The sequence below is a fragment of the Centruroides vittatus genome, unplaced genomic scaffold, assembly GCF_030686945.1.
Source record: "Centruroides vittatus isolate TY-2023 unplaced genomic scaffold, ASM3068694v2 contig_926, whole genome shotgun sequence".
NCBI lineage: Eukaryota > Metazoa > Arthropoda > Arachnida > Scorpiones > Buthidae > Centruroides > Centruroides vittatus.
Window position 1 is genome coordinate 3,079,307 of NW_027122612.1, and position 19,076 is coordinate 3,098,382.

The window sequence follows — 19,076 nt, forward strand, 5'->3', positions numbered from 1 at the left end:
TAAATGGGAAGGAAATCATGTGATAAACCATTTAGGGTCGGAATTTTACAAGAAATTGATTGCTGAAAGATTTTATTGACCAACCTTAAACGGTTACAGAGTTATGCGTGTTACATGATGTGCTCAATGTACATTCTTTGGATACATTCTGTACTCTGTAACAGCGGTGTAAATGACTTTCTTTCCCACCTTGTACTTTATTTTATGCATTTAAAAACGTTAAACTGGGAAGACGTCAGTAGGCTTTAGCACACTTCCAAAGGAGTCCATGGCACGAAATAGCTTAAGAATCCCTGATTTAATAGTTACAAATTAATTACAAAAACATTTTGAAATGTTTTAATTATTTAATATATAATTTAATCAATAAAATTTTCTATTATTTGAATATTTAATGATTTTTTAAAATATTTTCTTTAAACATTGATCGATTATTTCTAATTTATATGTTGCATTTTTTTTTAATTCCCGTTTTAAAACCTATGGATTCCTATTGAAAGGAATATAATAAAGATAATGAAACAATCAAAAAACATATCTAAAAAAATCAAACAAATTATATTTTTATGAAAAAATCATTTTGACAGTGTTTAAATTCGTTTTAATTTAAGTTTAATGATAATGCCAACGTAGTTTTTAAACTAAGTAAGTCGTTTCAACTAATGAATATTGGTTTAATGTTGTAAGTGTTTCTTGTCTCATTTGTTAATTAATACACTTAACTTAAACTTTTGTCAGAAGATGAGTTAACAATCTTTAAACCAATCTTCTATTGTAAATGTTGTTAGAATAAATTCCATTGTCAACGATTGTCATGAATACGACACTTAAATTTCACTGTTCTTAATTACTAAAAGAACGATAATTCTGATGAATTCTAGTAATTTAAACAGTGTAAAGCCATCATAAATGATAAGAAAAGAAATTTTAATGGACTATTTATATGTATTTATGAAACTTAATAATGAAAAACAATAACTCTTCTTTATTCACAGGTGAAGTAGCAAAATATTCAGATAAAACATAAATTTAATAAAATTAGTTAAAAATTATATACAGTTGTGCTTTGTACTTCGAATTTAATTCATTTCAGGAGGCCGTTCGAACTTCGAATCGTTGGAATTTTTGTCGAATTTAGCGTTCGAACCCTGAAGCGTTCGAAGTACGAGGTACCACCGTATTTAAAATTTCTACTGTAAACATAATGTTTATCATATTTTCATTTACTTTCGTTTAATACAATATTCAAATATTTGCACTGTAAATATATTAATATATGCTTTAAATAATGAAGGCAGCAAATTAATTTCCCGTAAAAAAAACTTATAAAGTATTTAAATTTCTTTTGTAATTAATCTTTTTTACAACATGAATTATAAATATATACATGAATATATAAATCATATTTCTATTCTATTATATGTAAATAATTTATGAAATGGCTTTGAGAGTTATTTTCCTTATGCTGAAAATTTTTTGCACGTTATTCCTTAATGGTTAATGTTACCTTAGGTGCCAAGATGGCGGCTCGTGTCTGATTCCAGCAAGGAAACAGTGGGACGCACGTTCTAACCTAACCTAACCTAACCTATTCTAATAAATTACCATAATTATTAGCAACCAAATTATTAGAATAGGTTAGAACGTGCGTCCCACTGTTTCCTTGCTGGAATCAGAGACGAGCCGCCATCTTGGCACCTAAGGTAACATTAACCTAATTAATTTTAGCAAAAATTATCAAATATGTACATTGAAATGAGTTGAAATGTATTACTAGAAATTTTATTATTTAAAATTTAAATTAAATTAAGTTTATGATTTTAAACATACATCCAAAATATATGACATACATCCTAAAATTAATAAATCATACATTAATTATAAGGGAGAAATCAATACTCAGATATAAACAATGAGTGAATTTGAACGAGTAGATTCGGTTATTTGCCAGGACCCAAAATATATATTTGAATGGAAATATGATATTTTAATTATGATTAATAATTCTGGATGTGAATCACTTTTATGTACGGTACAGTACACAATTTATAATTACCTCTTCTTCAAGGTAAATAAGATGCGAAATATTGTATAAAATTTGATTTTTTAGGTCCATATCTATTTAATATTCGTAAATGATTTCTTTATCTGTGTCTTTTTTTTATATATTATATTACATATAATTCAGAAACTGTAAGTAATGAATTTCTCAGTTTGAATTATAAATAAATAAAGAGAATCCATAATGCAGTTATTCTAAGTAACGGAATCAGGATTTTCATGAAGGATCTATTACACTATAAAAATACATAAAATTACTTACAGATGTTGCTTTAATTACTTATTAATGGCAAATATATGATCTTCTTAAAAGATTCTATCATCTTTTATTGCCACACGAAAGCATAAATGACATTTAAAGCATTAAAATTTATTGTTTCTCGTTTTATACTGTAGCCTGTTCCAATTAAAATGACTCAATTTAGTGAGGTGTTTAGAATATAAAGGTACGCAATTTGAGAGGTTTTATTGTACAGAAAATTTAACGAATCCAATAATAATCGTTGAATGTAATGGAAGTTTCTTGAAAAGAATGAAAACTTTAAGATCTCAAGAAAGTTTTTACATATTATTTTCTTTGGAAATAGTTTATTTTAGTATTTGATTTATAACTTATTTAATTGTTTGTTCAGTGATTTATTTACTGATATTTCTGTGCAATTAATAATCGAAGGATATTAATTGTATTCATTTAATGTAATTACTCCTATTAATGATGACTATTCTTTATCCAATATATGGTGACAATTGATATTTTCTTTAATAAGAAATGTTAAATTTATGTTGATATATCTTCAACTTTCTTTGTTATTACAGCATAATTAATAATCTTGTAATTAAGGGACCGTCCATTAATGAAAACTTTGTAATTTTTAATGAATAATTATTGAATTTTTGCAAAATATTCAAAGTTGTTTCGATGAAATTTGGAAATTCTAAGAGAGGATCTCTTCTTATTTCGTTTTCTGCACTAATTAAGACAAATTCTATTGAAATTCGAGTAAAGAAAAATTGATATCTAAGAATGAAATTCACTTTAACAAGACTATTGTAAGTATAATAAAGGTGAAAACGATTCATTCCATATATCAGATGAATCGCACAATATATAATTAATCGATACTTAAATAAACTTGGATATATTCATTATATGAGGTTAATATATGAAGCTATCTCATACACAAATAATTTCCTCGGATATTATTCGATGAATAGTTTTATTATGTTGTATTTCTAATCGATTATAATACCAAAAAAGTCTTGTGTTGATACGGATGGTATTTAGATATTCATCTATTTGCATGCTTACGAGAGGTGAGTGTACCTTACTAAAGAGGTTCTATTAGTCTATATATAAATAATGGCTAAACGCAACATTGGGCGAACCCTCAATGTCTAAATTGAGTTAATAGTGCTGTACTTTCATTCAATAAAAGCATTGCCTGTAAATGGTATGAATGATTACTGGGGATTACTGAAAACAAATCAAGTATAACAGCAAAATATGATAAATTATCGTATACTACCTTTCATCATCATCACTGTTCATGGGACCTGTGCACGTTGGAGTCTGATGTCATTTTCACTATCCTTTTCTATCCCTTTCTGTCTAGGGCACAATGAACCAGCTAGTGAGTACTATTCTTGCACCATTCTTTCACATCATTTATGTGGCCTGCCTTTTTATTTCTCCCCTTCATAATTCCAAATGTTATAGTTTTAATTTCTCTCTTATCACTCGTTCTACAGTGACCAAAGAAGCTGAGTTTCTTTTAGATGACTCATTGGAACAGCATTTTCTCTAGTTAGACTTATACCCCCTTTACAGTACAATATTTCAACCTTTAAAAAGGCAGGGTTAGACTACTGTTGCGTTCAGCCTTTCAAACGAAACTTGACAGTACTTAAGTTACATATAATATTCTAGAATAATAATTTCAGATAGTGGAATTTAAATTTTTCTCGCTTAATTGTTAAGGTAATAAAAGATGAATTTCTTCTAACAGCAATCAATGTATGAACTTACGTTATTCAGTAAAACCTGTCTAAACCGGTAAATAGATTCGCTACTTTGAGTTCCGGTTTACACAGGTTTTTATTGTACAGTACATACAATTTGTAATACTAATTACTACTAAACAAATTGCAGTTGTTGAAAATAGAAAACCGAAATTACATTGTGTGTATCATTATAGTTTATTTATTTAACAGTAAATAACGCCATTTTGGTTCTAAAGGATATTGAAACACTTTAAATTTTTTAAAGAGTCACTTCGATATTCTCTATTTTTTTTTCGAATGAATTTTTAATGTAAACATTTCCAGCCCTAGTAATTTTATTTTAGATATTTTTTATTTATTTATCTATCCATAAATTTGCAGCTCGCGGTATCAATTCAAATAAAGTGTCAGCGAGGTATTTCTTACAATTTATAAAACTGACAATGTGACAATTTAAGTAGAATTTATAGAAGCCTGAACGTTAGACTATTCAATCAAAAATAAATAAAATAAATATTTAGTTTTAATGATAGTTTAAAACTTAGGAATTTAATGTATAAATACGCACAGATGAAATATTCCTAGTCATTTAATACTTATGTTATTGAAAAAAATAAATTTAAAATAATTAAAATTACACTTGAAACGTCAGATATGTATTGTTTCAAATATTTACTAGAAATATTTCTATATATTATAAATGAATATCAATTGTAATTATTTGAAATCGATGGTTTTTATTCATTAATTTAAATTCAGAAGTTAAACAAATGAACTGTTTGAAACTCGATTTCATTACCGAATTTAATAAATAAACTGTTTTATCTCCTTTATTTTCTTTTCTATTTCTAGATTTAATTCCATTATATCTGATTTTGTTTATTCTATCACATTTGTGGAAAAATCAATTTTAACTTTACATTACTAAATTCTGCTCTAAAAATAATAATACGTAAAAAATACTTTAAAACAAATATCAAGTAAATTACTCTTTTAAATTAAAAATAAAATAAGATTTAAAAAAAGGTCATTATTTTCATACTTTATTTATTTAATTTAAAAACTTTTAAATATATTTTTCTTCAATTAAATGGCTTTAAATATTCAAACATTTTTAATCAATTATTTTAAATAATTTAACCGAAACAGAATTAGTTTTAATTAATTATTATACTCATAAATTCTCAAATTAAACGAAATTTTATTTATTTATTTATTTTTTAAATTTAAATCGATTTTAGGAAATGAATTAAAACATTTTTATGTCGAATTTTGGGTTTATAAATATTAAATTTCATGTTTGTTCAGAAAAATAAAAGAAAACTTCATGAAAATTGAATGATTTTGAATCTACAATTCATTAAAATTATTCCTGACGGAACTTTTTTTCGCTTCAACAATTATTATAAGCTTCTACACGTACTTTCAAACATATTTTAAATACTTTTTATTACGTTAAAAGATATAAAAATCTATATAAAATCTAATTAATACTCATTAATTAGATTTTATATAGATTTTTATAGGGCTATTTTCAAGTCTACTCGCGTATAGTATTTCTCCAGGATCTTCATTTTAACATTCAATTAAATGTTTTTTTATTATAATACTTTATATAAAGAAATAAAATATATTAATTTATATTATAAATCGATTTAAATATAAACTACTTATCTTGAACTTTCTATGGAAGTAGAACTGTAGGGTGATAAAGTAGATTCAATTAGGCCTATATGAATCTACTTTATCACTTCTATATTAATTTATTTTTACGTTTTAATTTAGTATATGATTTTTTAATAAATATATCGAAACGAAAATACAGTCGAATCCCGTTAATACGAAGTGAAAGAGACTTAAAAATTGGTACTTTGTATTAACGAAATTCGTCTTAACCGAACTCGTTAACATTGAAATGCTTATCCTTCCTTGTCCTTAATCTACTTGGCATTAACGTGGACATTTTAGGACATTTTAATAAGAGAATTTATATATAAACAGGATTAAATTATATTCAGGAATGTGAAAAGCAAAAATGCTCTTCTGTTTATATATTGAACACATTGAAAATCACGTGTATAACAGAAACAAAGTTGTGTTTTTACTTAAATAATTAACATTTTATTTATTTTTATTCTTATAACATAAATATAGAAATTGATATATAAGAAAAATCAAAGTGTGTGTATTTCTAGACATTATTCTAGACATTACAATTACATTACAGTCATTACAGTTACAGTTTAATGGGTTAAATGGTGACTTCAATTACGTTACTACTCGCTATTAAATTACCGAACTAAGGTAGTAAATAAATTGAATGTCACATTCCAGGAAACAATTTTAAAAGATAATTAAACTATGTTAGAAGATTCTTCTAGGCGTTAATCATCGTCAATTCGGGTACAAATAGTATTATATTAAGATTAGAATCTATTCGTAACTGTGAAAGAATGTAAGATCCTATTTTAAATGGAAAAAAATTGGTTGATAATTATGTTATTTAACTATAAAAATAACTTGTTCTAAGAATACTTTAAGCATCATCTAAAATTGTTGTCGATGTTAAATATTCAGAACAATTTTCGGATGCCAATTGATTAGAAGCAGTTCACGCGAGCAGTTAAGTTAATTATGATCGCTGATATTGGTTAATTATAATAAAAATTAAAAATATTTAGCTGGTAAATTTAATTATACTTGTACTAAAGAAAGAGAATAATCTTATTTCTGTCGTTCAGAATTATTACAGTTAGATCCAGATTCTATTATAGATCTAACAGGTAATTCTGAACAAGAATAAGAACACAAGAATTACCCTTACTGAGTCTTGTTTTGTCAATTAAAAAAATTAATTTATATTAAATATTTTATTCGAATAAACTATTCAATTTACGTAGAATCTTTATTTAATTTGTATGATTTAAAAATGAATTGTTATTTGGTACGTGTTGTGTCATAGCATCTAGCAATTCGACTTCTCTATTATTTTGTTAAAATGGCAGAAGTTTTATATTTTGTTAGGAGGAAAAAAGACGTATCAAAATCAAAATCATAAAGTGCTTTTTGCACAAATATAAATTATTTTTTAAATACAAGAAAAAAAAAAACCTTAAAAATTCTTTTAACTTAAAAGTTCTCTTTAATATCTTTACTAAAGGAATATATGAAGCAGAATATATTCATATATTTTGTATTTTCTTACTTAAATTTTACCTTCTTCCAAATTAAATTATTGACTCGCTGATTTTTCCTTTATTTTCATTTAATAACTAACTTATGATGTTTTCCAATAAAATTTTTAATTAGAAATAAGTGTATATAAACTCTTTAAAATATATAAATAATTATAAATAAAGTATTAATTGATTTAGACGAAGAATCCTTATTTTAATTGGGGGTTGATTTAATTTTTTAAATCAATTATTTATAAAAAAAAAAAATTCGACTAGATTATGTGTGTAAATAAATAAAGATAAAATTTTATTTTTGTCTGTGTTCTTCACTTGTATAAAATGTTCGAATTTTCGAATTGTTTTCACCATTTTGCTCTATTTTATAATGTTTTTTATAAGTTATTTTACCGTAAAAAATATTCATAAATAGTATTTTTGTTGGTACTATTCATTCTAGTTATAAGGTAATAATAGAAAAAGAATTTAGTATGGAAGCTCGTAATGCACAAAAATACGATTAAATAAATAAATTGTAATTTATGTAACTAAATATTGTAAACATTTTTTTTTTTTAATTTTAGAATGTTAAAGTTATATATAATATAATGTAAAACACATTTCTTATGTACTGTAAAAGAAAAACTATAGAACGATTTGAATTGTTTCAACAATGTATTTTGTAAATTTATTACTAAATAAATTTTACATTTACTCAAGAAATTTAGTCATTCTGCTGAATATAGGATGAGAAAAAAAGAACATTTTATTGAAGAATCTGCTAAATTTTTGATGAAAGACACTCAATTATAGACGTGTTTGTAGACACTTCGATACACGGCCTATTTGAATAATAGATGTCACGTAGTGTATATGACACAAAGTAAATCAAACTGCCAATGCTCCTACAAGAATTGATTTGTAATTTTCATAATTTATATATCCTTATCCTTATTTATTGTGTAAAGATGAATCTCTTTTAAATAAATTGTTGAAGTAAATGGCTTAAATGTATTTATTATTTTCTCAGAAGACAGAACTTTTAGAAGACAATTACAATGAGTCAAGAAGATTGTTGTCATTTGCATAGAGCGAGTGTTATTTTCTCGTTGAAGCGAAGCTTCTTCTATGAGGCTTACAGAATTGTTTTCGTTCTCAAAATCCGATTTTCATTAAAGTTTGCCATTTTCCATTAATTGCCATGAAGAGTCCAAAAAGTGCAATAAAAAATGGGGTCCATGAGTTCGTTTTTGAGGTTTCACGAACGACTAAGCGATATCGCACAAATCGCACGATTTTGTCGTGCGATGTTTCACGGTTCCTAGCATATCTTGTATGGGCTTATAGAATCGACTTCGTTCTCAAAATTTAATGGAACGATTTTGATAAAACTTTATCATTTTCCATTAATTGAGACGAGAAATATAACGTGGGTCCATTTAAATGTAAAAAATCCAGCAACCAATCGCTTAACTTTCCTGGCAACATTTAAAATTCTCTGTTACGGGATTGAGAGGGAATGGGTTTAAAAAAACTCTACATTTTTAATTATTATATGACAAAAAGCTTAATTTTGAGAGTAGGGATGGGTTTTATAAAAAATTGTAAATGCTAATAACGAGTTAAATCGTCATTAAGTCTGACCCTACTCGAGATATGACACGCGACCACCCTTTATCTATTCATCCCGTCGACCCAATGTATCAAGGGAAAGTAGGTGGACCAATATTAGGGTCTACCGTATTAGCAAAATTTAATTTCTTTCGCGTGCGTGGAGCATTTTACTCTCTTCAACTCGGAATAACCAGTAATGGGGTACATCTGTTTTATTCTTGAATTATAAAAACTATCGAATGTGCTAAGTGCATTATCAATACTAGTACATAACTGTAACTTTATTTATGAGGCATACGAGTATTTTGATCTTTCCGTATGTTACACTATGAGTTTGGTAACCGAGTATCCGGCGCCACTTTATATTTATCTGTTTCATCTTACGCACTCCGTTTTGAACAATACGAGCAACACTTGTTTGAGAAAAATGGGCATACAAGATGGAATCCACGCCGATCTTGTCCACGCATAATCTATCCACATATAATTCTACTGTAACCTATATTTTAGACTTTTTTCTTATGTTAATTTTAATTATAGATTGCATTATTTTCTAGCCTAGACCTCATCCCGGAGTATATAAACTCATTTCAATCATAAGTAAAACAGAAAAGAAAGAAACAATTCGTTGGAGTTGTCGTTAGAGACAAGCCACACGCATATTTTTTCTCACATAACATCCTATCCATTAATATAGTCATTTTGTGGTACAGTACTGTACAATGCTATCAATAGAGAAAATTAATTATTTTATAAATCGACTTATATCTGAAGTAATACTGCATTTGTATAAAAGTAAACATCATTATAAAAATTTCTAACTTTTGATATAAACATTAAACATAAGACTGTTAAATTCATAATTACGTTATCAGAAAAATAATTATTGAAACTAAATATAAATTTGAAGAGATTAAAATTTAAAATTAGATGCAAACGCTGAAAAGTGAAAAGAGATAATTACTTTTTCTATTTGTTATTTTTTACACTGTCGCATTTCAATTTTCTCTGACCTTTGATGAAATTTTAATCAAATGCAATCGTATCAGATGTCAAACGTTCTAAAATTATAACCTTCAACCAAAATATATCTTCGAGAGCTTATATGGGGCTCGGAATTATAGAGGTCCCCTTTTCCTCCTAATATTATTTTTACAGTGATAGGAACCACTAGGGAACCCAGGTCTGTATTCCCCTCTAAGTTTCCCCTCCCTGTGGGCCTGTTTAACTCTCGTTAAAATCTATACAGATCTATACGACTATAAGAATTTAATTAAAAAGTGTATATATTACTCTTTTCTGTTGATTAATTGCTGATAAAACATATTTTACTAACGTTATTCTCTCTAAAATATTTCGATACAGGCATTTATAATTTCATCGATTACAATATTACATCAGCATATGCTTATGTAATATTGTAATCGATATTGTATTATATCAGCATATTGTGATCGAATATTGTATTATATCAGCATATATTCTAATTAATTTGAATAGAAATTTGGCCAAAGAAGAGACTTCAATGATAGTTTTGAATCCAGTCTCTTCTTTAATGTAATTGTGTAATATGTGTTAAGTAATATGTGTAATTTAATGTACAGAATGGAAGTAAATCTTGTGTGTGTGTACCCAGGTGTGAAGATGTTTGTTTGTTTTAATGTTTCTTTAGGTCATTCCGTATTTTACGGGAAATAATAAGTCCTTAATAAGTATAGAAGATAGAAGAAGCATCGATCTCATAACTGAATTCTCTATAAGCGTATGCAAATGGCTAATTCCTATATTGATGATGGACACATTTTAATTTCACATTTAAAATTAGTTTCATTCGGCTTGTTTCCGTCGTATAATTATTATATTTTGTAGTTAAATTTAATGATTAAATAAGGAGAAGCTGCATATTTAAGATTATTGTATGATGAAGACTAAGTTATGATTCCTAAAAACTTTTATAATGTATGGCTAAATCTTTACTCTAGAAATACCGTTAATTATCTCACAGTTGATTGACGTGAAACCGCTTTAATTAAAGCTGTGTGTCCGCTTGAAAGTCCAAACTGAAATAATTAAAGGTTATATTTCTGATTTATTTGTTGATGTTTTGCATTTTTAATAATGGAAAACATAACATAACGAGTTAAGGATCCTTTATGCAAATGAGTTAATCCTTTAAATAAATATTTAAAGCGCTTCCTTTAAATAAAAAAAAAGTTTAAAAAAGACGTTTGTATTAAGAAAATTAAGGTTAAGTCCGTGAAAAATATTGTCCGGCAATTTAGCTGTGACTACGGATGAAAGTAGCGCGATGCGCGAACTAAATCGATCTATTTGTAAAATAGGGGTAGTGCTTTCCTGATGCGGGAGGAAACGTGTAGAAAAATGTTTTCGAAAAAAAAAAATGCTTTTAAATAGCATCTCATTTTCTTCCGAGGAAAATTGGTCATTTCTTGTAAAACAGGCAATAATTTAGGAATTGACCGGTCTACGTAGAAACGGATTTTTCGTCTAATCACACCACAGTCAAAGCGATCCAATGCCTTGTTTCCGGAAAGTCCTTCTTTGAACTCTTTAAATTAAAGTAAATGTAGTAAAAATTAATGTAAAAGAAGTAAAATTTGGCTCGTCTTCCTTGCTTGTTTTCAGGCGAATTTTTGTTTTTTTTTTTGTTTTGTTTTTATTGTTGACAATGATACTCCGAGAATCTTTCATTTGCACGTTGTCTAAAATGAACGGCAAGAAAGACAAAATAGCTATTTTCGGCTTCCCTTTCGTACAATTGAATGGCGAAAGAATACGAAAAGATAAATTAAATCTTACGCTAAATTCTCTACAAACAACAAATGAGCGCTTCAGCACAGTTTCTTTTCTACCAACGTCCCTCCAAGACGAGTCCAGAAGAGTTGGCAAATGTCAATGACAGGTGGGTCTAAGCTGACTAAATTTTACTTATTCATTCTCACATTCTTGAGCTCATCACACCGTTAACCTGTCGATCCGCTCGGGATGACTCAGGATCGAATCCGGACGGGTCGATGAAACCCTAGATATTTTTCAGGGATCTCCATCCCTCACCGCTTGATCTTGACTTGGCCGAACCCATAATGGGTTTACTAAAACGTGACTTCTTAGTGTCAACAGGGAGAAAAGAGTTAAAATAAAAAAAAAACTTTCCCACTTTTAGATGCTTTTAAATTTATATAAATAGCTAACAATATTAAATGAAATATTTAGTTTTTAATATATGCCAGAGGAATCGTTTAACGTTTTTACATATTGAGGCGGACATGTAGCCTCAAATGAAAGGTCGACTCCGCCGTTGAACTGTTATTTTTCCTGTGTGCGTGTGAAAGGACAAGTGAAGACACATTGTTTTATTGTCTTTTTTTAAGAATTTTCTAAAATTAAATGAAATAGTTTATATTATCGCTATATTGCATATTAGATGTACAGTAGAGCGTCGAAAAGTGGAACGTCGGTAAGTGGAATGGCCGGAAAGTGGAACGATTTTCAGTCGGACTGTGTCGTGCTGAATCGAATGTTTTTGATACTAAATTTACTTCTAAAGTATAATTTTCATGTTTTTTATATTCTTTAATATATTTATTTTGTTTGTACAAAATGCAGAAATAATTTTTAACGATACGATAGCCTCGATGATTATTATAAAAATTTTTGTTAGGCTTAAAATCGACGAAAATTCAACGCGAAGCAACACGCAACGGAGAAAAATTCAACAGGAAGCGATACGCAACGGAGAAAAAATTGAACATCGGACAGGTTAATGTATTTTTTCGTACAAAGTCGGAAACTGGAACAAATCATTAACTGGAAGGACGCCAGTCCCCAATTGGTTCCACTTATCGACGCTCTACTGTATATCTATAAGAGTATAATACCGATTTATTTTCGCAGATTCTAGAAATGTTTAAAATGAAAAAAACAAAGCAATCGCTAAAAAAAAAAAAAAAAAAAAAAAAAAGAATTTTAAAGACCAGAATATCTGTAATAAGCTTGCAGACACGATACAAACCCCCTTTATCTTATGGCATATATATTACCTTCAGTTGATCCAAAAACAAAGATTTACCAAGATTTTTCCAATTTATTTCTTTGGGTAAGAAGAATTACAATTCTGATTACGACTTTTTAGCGTACTTTGCATTAGAGTTTTCTCGTCAAAAAACAAAAAAGTCACTAATTGCAAATCAATATATCAATTAAATAATGAGTTGTTTACGGAAAAATTGGGCGATTATAATTTTTCTTTCACTTCAGTCATTAACGATATCTCCAGTTAACTGAGCATCACATTTTGTTCTCTATTAAAGAAAACTCTTAAATATAAAATCTAAGAAAAAAAGTAATTTGTTCTTTTTAAAAAAACTTCAATTAATTTTCATTATTATCATTGCAGACAGACAAGCTAATTGACATTTAACTTTAAGGATGCAAAAATAGAAGAAGAAAGTTTTGATTTATTAAAACGAACGAGAAATTTCTTTCTTAATTTTTTATTATAAGAACGTTTGTTAATAAAATAATAAAAAAGAATTTTTATTTACAAACTGTTCGATTTTTCTGTTACTATTTAAAATTATTCAAAGTACTGTACATGAAATATAGATCTTTAACTCCTTTGCATTTTGTAGTCGTCGCCATAATGTCCGGGTTTGTTGCTGCATAGGAATCTATCTGAATTTCAAAACCGGCTCGATATACGAGTACAGTAATGTGTCAAAGCGCCAAAACTATGGAATGTCACTATCCCAAGATGGCGAAACGATTACAATAATTCGTCGAACAGTAACGCTCCTATCAACCCGAACATGAAATACAGTACACCGTGATGTTAATTATCCAGCAAACGTCGTAAAGTGTGTCGAGAGTCAAACTTTGATGTCTCTTTATTGAGATTTCATATTTTTCTGGCAGTACATTCGATGCCCTTCTTCGAATCAATACAAAGTCTCTGTACAAAGTCTGCTTCTTCTCGAACATTTCCTGCCAGTCATCGAGCGAAGTCAATGTTTAGTGTATGGATACATATTGTAAATATACGTCTTTACTGTCTTTGTCCTTTTCACACAAGGTTATAACAATACAGAAATCGACTTTAAAGAATGTTAATTTTCTCGTGTTTTTCATTGGTAAAATCATTTTTTGTACAAAAATAACGAATTACTTAATAATAATAATAATAATAATAATGGAATTTTTTCATTTGTTATTAGATTCTTAACATAATTCAAATTAAAGTGTTTTCCGCAGAATATAAAAATTATTATGAATATTTTCCATAAAATCAATCGTTTTGTGATTATTTATTTGGTGTTAGAAATGAATTGTGAACTACAAATTCCTGTATTATATCAAAAACACTATATATTTTCCTCCCTTTCTGGAAATATATCACTTTCTAAAAATGAAGATTCGATCTGTTTTTGTGCTTCAAACGTGGATTCAAATGACACGATGTTATTTATAGAAAATATTTATTATTGGAATGTATTTATTAATGTAAATGCTAATTGGTTTTCGTTTTCGTATAAAAGACAGTCTAGTAAGAGAAAACTCCACCGAAATTCTCGATATTGTGAAATTATAAAAAAGAAGTTTCAAGAAGCTTTTAAAAAATCCGAGGTTCAAAAGTATGAAAAACATCTCAAAAATCTTTCCTGCAAGATTGAAAATTTAACTTATATTGAATCATTGCTAGATCTAAAGCAGCTTTCTTCGTTTCGGATTCCGTTCAGAAGTATGTAACTAAAATGTTATATATTAGGTTAATGTAACCCTTGGTGCCAAGATGGCGGCTCTTCCGGTAATCTCCAATTCGGGTGTGTGAACAAGAATAATTTTTAGACAGTAAATGACCTTACATCTTTCCTACCAGTAGTTGATCGGGTGATGGTCATTTACTGAGGTTTTGTGCCTGCATAAGATCACGCTTAATTTTCAGGCTCAGAGTTAGATATTTTTAAATTTCCTCATCTGTCCATAAAACAATATATTGATACTTTAACCCCTCGGCCACTAGAGTGCCGTGAGAGAAAGGAGATGGTAGAAGTACAGACATCTGGTTTATTACCACGTATTCAGTAATTAGAAAGCGCGATGCATCGGGGCTTTATCATAGCGTTATAGCATTGTCTCTTTGTGTCTTATAATCTTGTAATTCAAGTCAAAATGCCCATTGCAATATGTTTATTTATATAGAACTCTACACATGATTCGATTTTCGAACTGATTTGATACCATGAAATGTTTTTTCACGGCTTCAGCTGATAAAATCGCCACTCACAAGAATGAGAAAAAATCGAATGATTGTATTCCATATTATCCTTGCTGCACAGAATATGGAAAAATCGTTCCGGCTTCAAAGGAAAAAAAATGTGGAGAAAATTGGAACGAATGCCGAGTGACTTCTACGTGTAACGGTCTGACAGCCGACTGTCCAACTCCAGAAATCCGAAAGGACGGCACTATTTGTAGGGGTTTTGTAACTTGTGTGGCAGGAATATGCAACTCGTCTATTTGCACAAAGTATGACTTACAGGTAACGATTAATACGTAATGAAATATAATTAAATACTATGGTTACATCTAAATACAGACTATGTTGTTAGATACTTTAAAATTCGCTAATGTAGGCAGGTCTATCAAGATATCAAATCAAATGTATAGTGATTCTTTTAAAATTTGGCTATTTTCTTCAGACTGAGGTTTTCCCATTGCTTCTTACATGTTTAATCTGAATTTTCAGTTAATATATTACTAAGAAATCGTAAGTTTTTGCAAGAGTTGATAAGTTCAAATACACCTAAATTGCACTGCTGTTTAAACTTAAAAACACAATATCACAGAAATTTCCCTAAACAGACAGAAATTTGTGTTTCAAAAAACTGTGATTGGTTAATAACGAAATATTTACTATGATAGATAAATAATTCCCATACAAAATATACTATATTGTGTTTTGTAAACGTTGTTTTTGAGCACAGCTGAACGGTATACTTATGGAACACACATCAACTGAAACAACAATTGAATAGTTGTGTGGACGTATAGAAAATTCAATTGATCGCAACGAGTATCTCGAATAATATTGGTATCGATATTCTATCCGTTGCCACACGTTGTTGAACATTTCATAATCAATTTTAGGACACGAGTCTCAGATCTCTCTTCTCCCTCAACTCCTTCAGTATTGTTTGCAGCGAGAAAACTTAGACATTGTCGTTTACAAAACCCACAAAAACAAACACATTGCAGAACAATAAAATATCAAAATTGTAAAAAAACATTTACAGACAGCTTTACTGAATGTAATTATGGAATCTGTTATAGAAAATAGGAGGTTTTATGTAGAGTTATCTCTCAGATAGAATACTTTGATGCAGATAATTCGTACCACATTACGTGCTAATTCTAGACCCAATCTCCGTTTATTATATTACGACATAAAAATTATTTCTCAAACGTTGAATATAATTCTTTTTCTTCATATTTAAGATATTTCTACTGTATATAAATAAAATTTATTAAATAGTATTTATTTTTTATTGTTAATGCAAGATTAAATTGCATTAAAAATTATTTATAATGTAAGAAGTTTAAAATTATAATATCTATAATAAATTTATACCCAAATTTTAGGAATGCCAATGTCAAAAAGGATGTGAAGTCTGCTGCAGAAATTCCAACAATCGCTGTCAACCTATTTCTTTATTTGGATTCGGTTCTCATCCTTATCGCTTCCCTACATTTTGCGACAACCATACTGGATATTGTAACGAGTAAACAACACAAATATTTTTATTTTTTCCATACTTTTTTTATGAATTTTTTTATTAATAACTTGGACTTACTTTCCAGAAATGGATTATGCATCCATTTTACACACAGTGCTGTACATAGTGAAGAAATACTTCGGTGGATGAAATTACATTGGTACTCCATAGTTCTACTATTATTGCCCCTTCTGTCGATGTTATTGTTATCGGTTCTATTGCGTAAAACGACCAAAATACCAATATTCGACTTCTATAATGAAGTCGAAGTAACATACGAAAAGATGAAAAATCATCCAAAAGTACAATTATCGGGTAGATACATGACAGACGGAGTAATACAATTTTGCAGAATAGCTACCTTGTTTCCCACAGTCAATCTACCGCTTATAGGAGATTGCATATATCAAGTAGGAAAAGAGAATTGTATTATCGAAATGTTCTTAGTCAATGGAATACCCATGAGAGTAATTTATAACGAGAATATCAAACTTCCATCTAGAAGAACTGATCTGACAATAGATTCTGTATCAGATAATTCTGTCCTTACTATTCAAAATAACTCTATGAAAGTTACGTGTCAGGAAAGTTCAAAGAAAGGAAGACAATTGAAAGAGAAGAGATAAACTAATATAAATATTCGTAATGTAATTGTAACGGGGAAAATGAAAATTATTTAATAGCATTATTGTAAAATTTACAAATTTTCATGTATTTTACGGTTAAATTTTTAATTATTTAATAAGAAATTATACTGAAATGATAGCGTATTTTTCCTCTTGTTAAAATGCTTCTCAGTTTATGGCATTGAAATTATATTTATTAATGTATAAATAATTTTAAAATATACGGAAACAGAAGCTCTTTTATATAAATAGAACAAATGAAATGAGATAAGCTATTTTCAATAAGCAGCTTGCAGCATTCTAATACGTCGCTATGAATCTTCACTAATCCTTTGGTGTCTTGAGTCTTATTGAACTTAACTGTATTTTACAGTATATATTACCAAGACATTTGATGATAATCTAGTAAAATATATTGTCTTAGAGAATAGTAATATTACAGTAAGTTCCTGAATGTAATTTCTTTTACGCTATTTAATACCCCTCTTTCTTCATCAGATAAGTTAACTGGAATAAATTAATTTTAAAGAAATAATCTGTAATTTTTATTACGTTAATTCAACACAATGGAATTGTTTTAACTACAGAACAACATTTCAGAAAGTTCACGTCAAGCCTATACAAACAATTCTTATATCAATCTTACTTGTTAGTAAGAAGAATCAACGTTATCCGACTGGAAAATCAAAAAAGAAGAAGAAGAAAAAAAAAAAAAAGTCAACTGTCAAGTTTAACATTTATAATTTTAAATATTCATTTTTAATAGAAGTTATTGTTTAAATCACTATCTGTCAATGGACAATTGAAATTTATAACGAAGGTTGTGCCTATGATTAACATCTATACCTTTAAAAATATAGTAAAACGTGACTAGTTACAGTCGACAGAGCGAGTAACGATTTTAATTTCGCATCAGAAAACTCAGTGTCAAGGTTCATTGGAGAAATTTTCACGACTTGAAACGAGGTTTTTGTCCTGTCATCGTTGTAATCTCATTGACATACAGCTAAGAGGTTAATTATGGTAATGACCTCTCTGAGACATACCAATTGCACGGAATGGAAATTAATGCGATTCGGGGTTAAAGAGTATGAAGTGTGATCCATCATCTGGTGCATAGAAAACAATGAAACGTCAAAACGCATACGAATCTAATGATGCCTCTTCATGTTTACAGACAATAAATAAGCTTACTTGCGCAAAATTATTCGCTGTGACTTTGATAAATAATGAGAATGGCATATGTAAAAAGAAAAACAATACCTGAAAAATTCTTTGCTACTTTGTATAATTACTCCTCTTAAACCATTCAAGTGATATATTGATCATTTTTACCCCCAAAAAAGCAGCATTAGTTATTGTAACTTCAGACAATAATTGAGATTAAGTGATGTATATTTACAAAAAATATTTATTAAAGTAAATAAACTAATACTCTTGACATGAGAAAACGTTAATATGAATGCTTAAAACGGTTATTTAAGATATTTTCATTGGTATAATTGCTCAATTTATAATTTCCAATCCAATTGCTTATGATTATTCCATTATATATCATAAAATGTAGACTTTCAATTTACTAAAACTTCACAGAGTTTATATTACAAGATATTATTTTAATTAATTTTAGTTAGACATAAAATTAGTTTTAAAAATTTTATAAAAACTGGTCTAAAAATATTATATATTAATATTATAATATAATAAAACGTATAAATGTATGAATTTTTAATGAATTATTTTGTTTTAGAGCAATTCTACATTCAAGATGGACAACTTGGAAGCTACATGCGTGCATTCAACATGAA

General features: G+C 28.2%; 1 protein-coding gene across 1 annotated transcript; it reads left to right on the forward strand.

Moving 5' to 3' along the window:
- The first annotated feature begins 14,095 nt into the window (after positions 1-14,095).
- Positions 14,096-17,308, forward strand: LOC136984682 (uncharacterized). The gene is made up of 4 exons (XM_067281758.1): positions 14,096-14,607; positions 15,134-15,408; positions 16,509-16,648; positions 16,728-17,308. The coding sequence occupies exons 1-4, from the start codon at positions 14,136-14,138 to the stop codon at positions 17,266-17,268; spliced, it is 1,428 nt and encodes a 475-aa protein (XP_067137859.1). The 5' UTR covers positions 14,096-14,135; the 3' UTR covers positions 17,269-17,308.
- The last annotated feature ends 1,768 nt before the right edge of the window (positions 17,309-19,076 follow it).

Bases quoted from the DNA above. Each gene is read 5' to 3' on its own strand.
- LOC136984682 (XM_067281758.1), top strand. From the start codon at position 14,136: ATGAATATTTTCCATAAAATCAATCGTTTTGTGATTATTTATTTGGTG. The intron at 14,608-15,133 runs GTATGTAACTAA...TCACGGCTTCAG, and splicing joins GTTTCGGATTCCGTTCAGAA to CTGATAAAATCGCCACTCAC. The intron at 15,409-16,508 runs GTAACGATTAAT...CCCAAATTTTAG, and splicing joins GCACAAAGTATGACTTACAG to GAATGCCAATGTCAAAAAGG.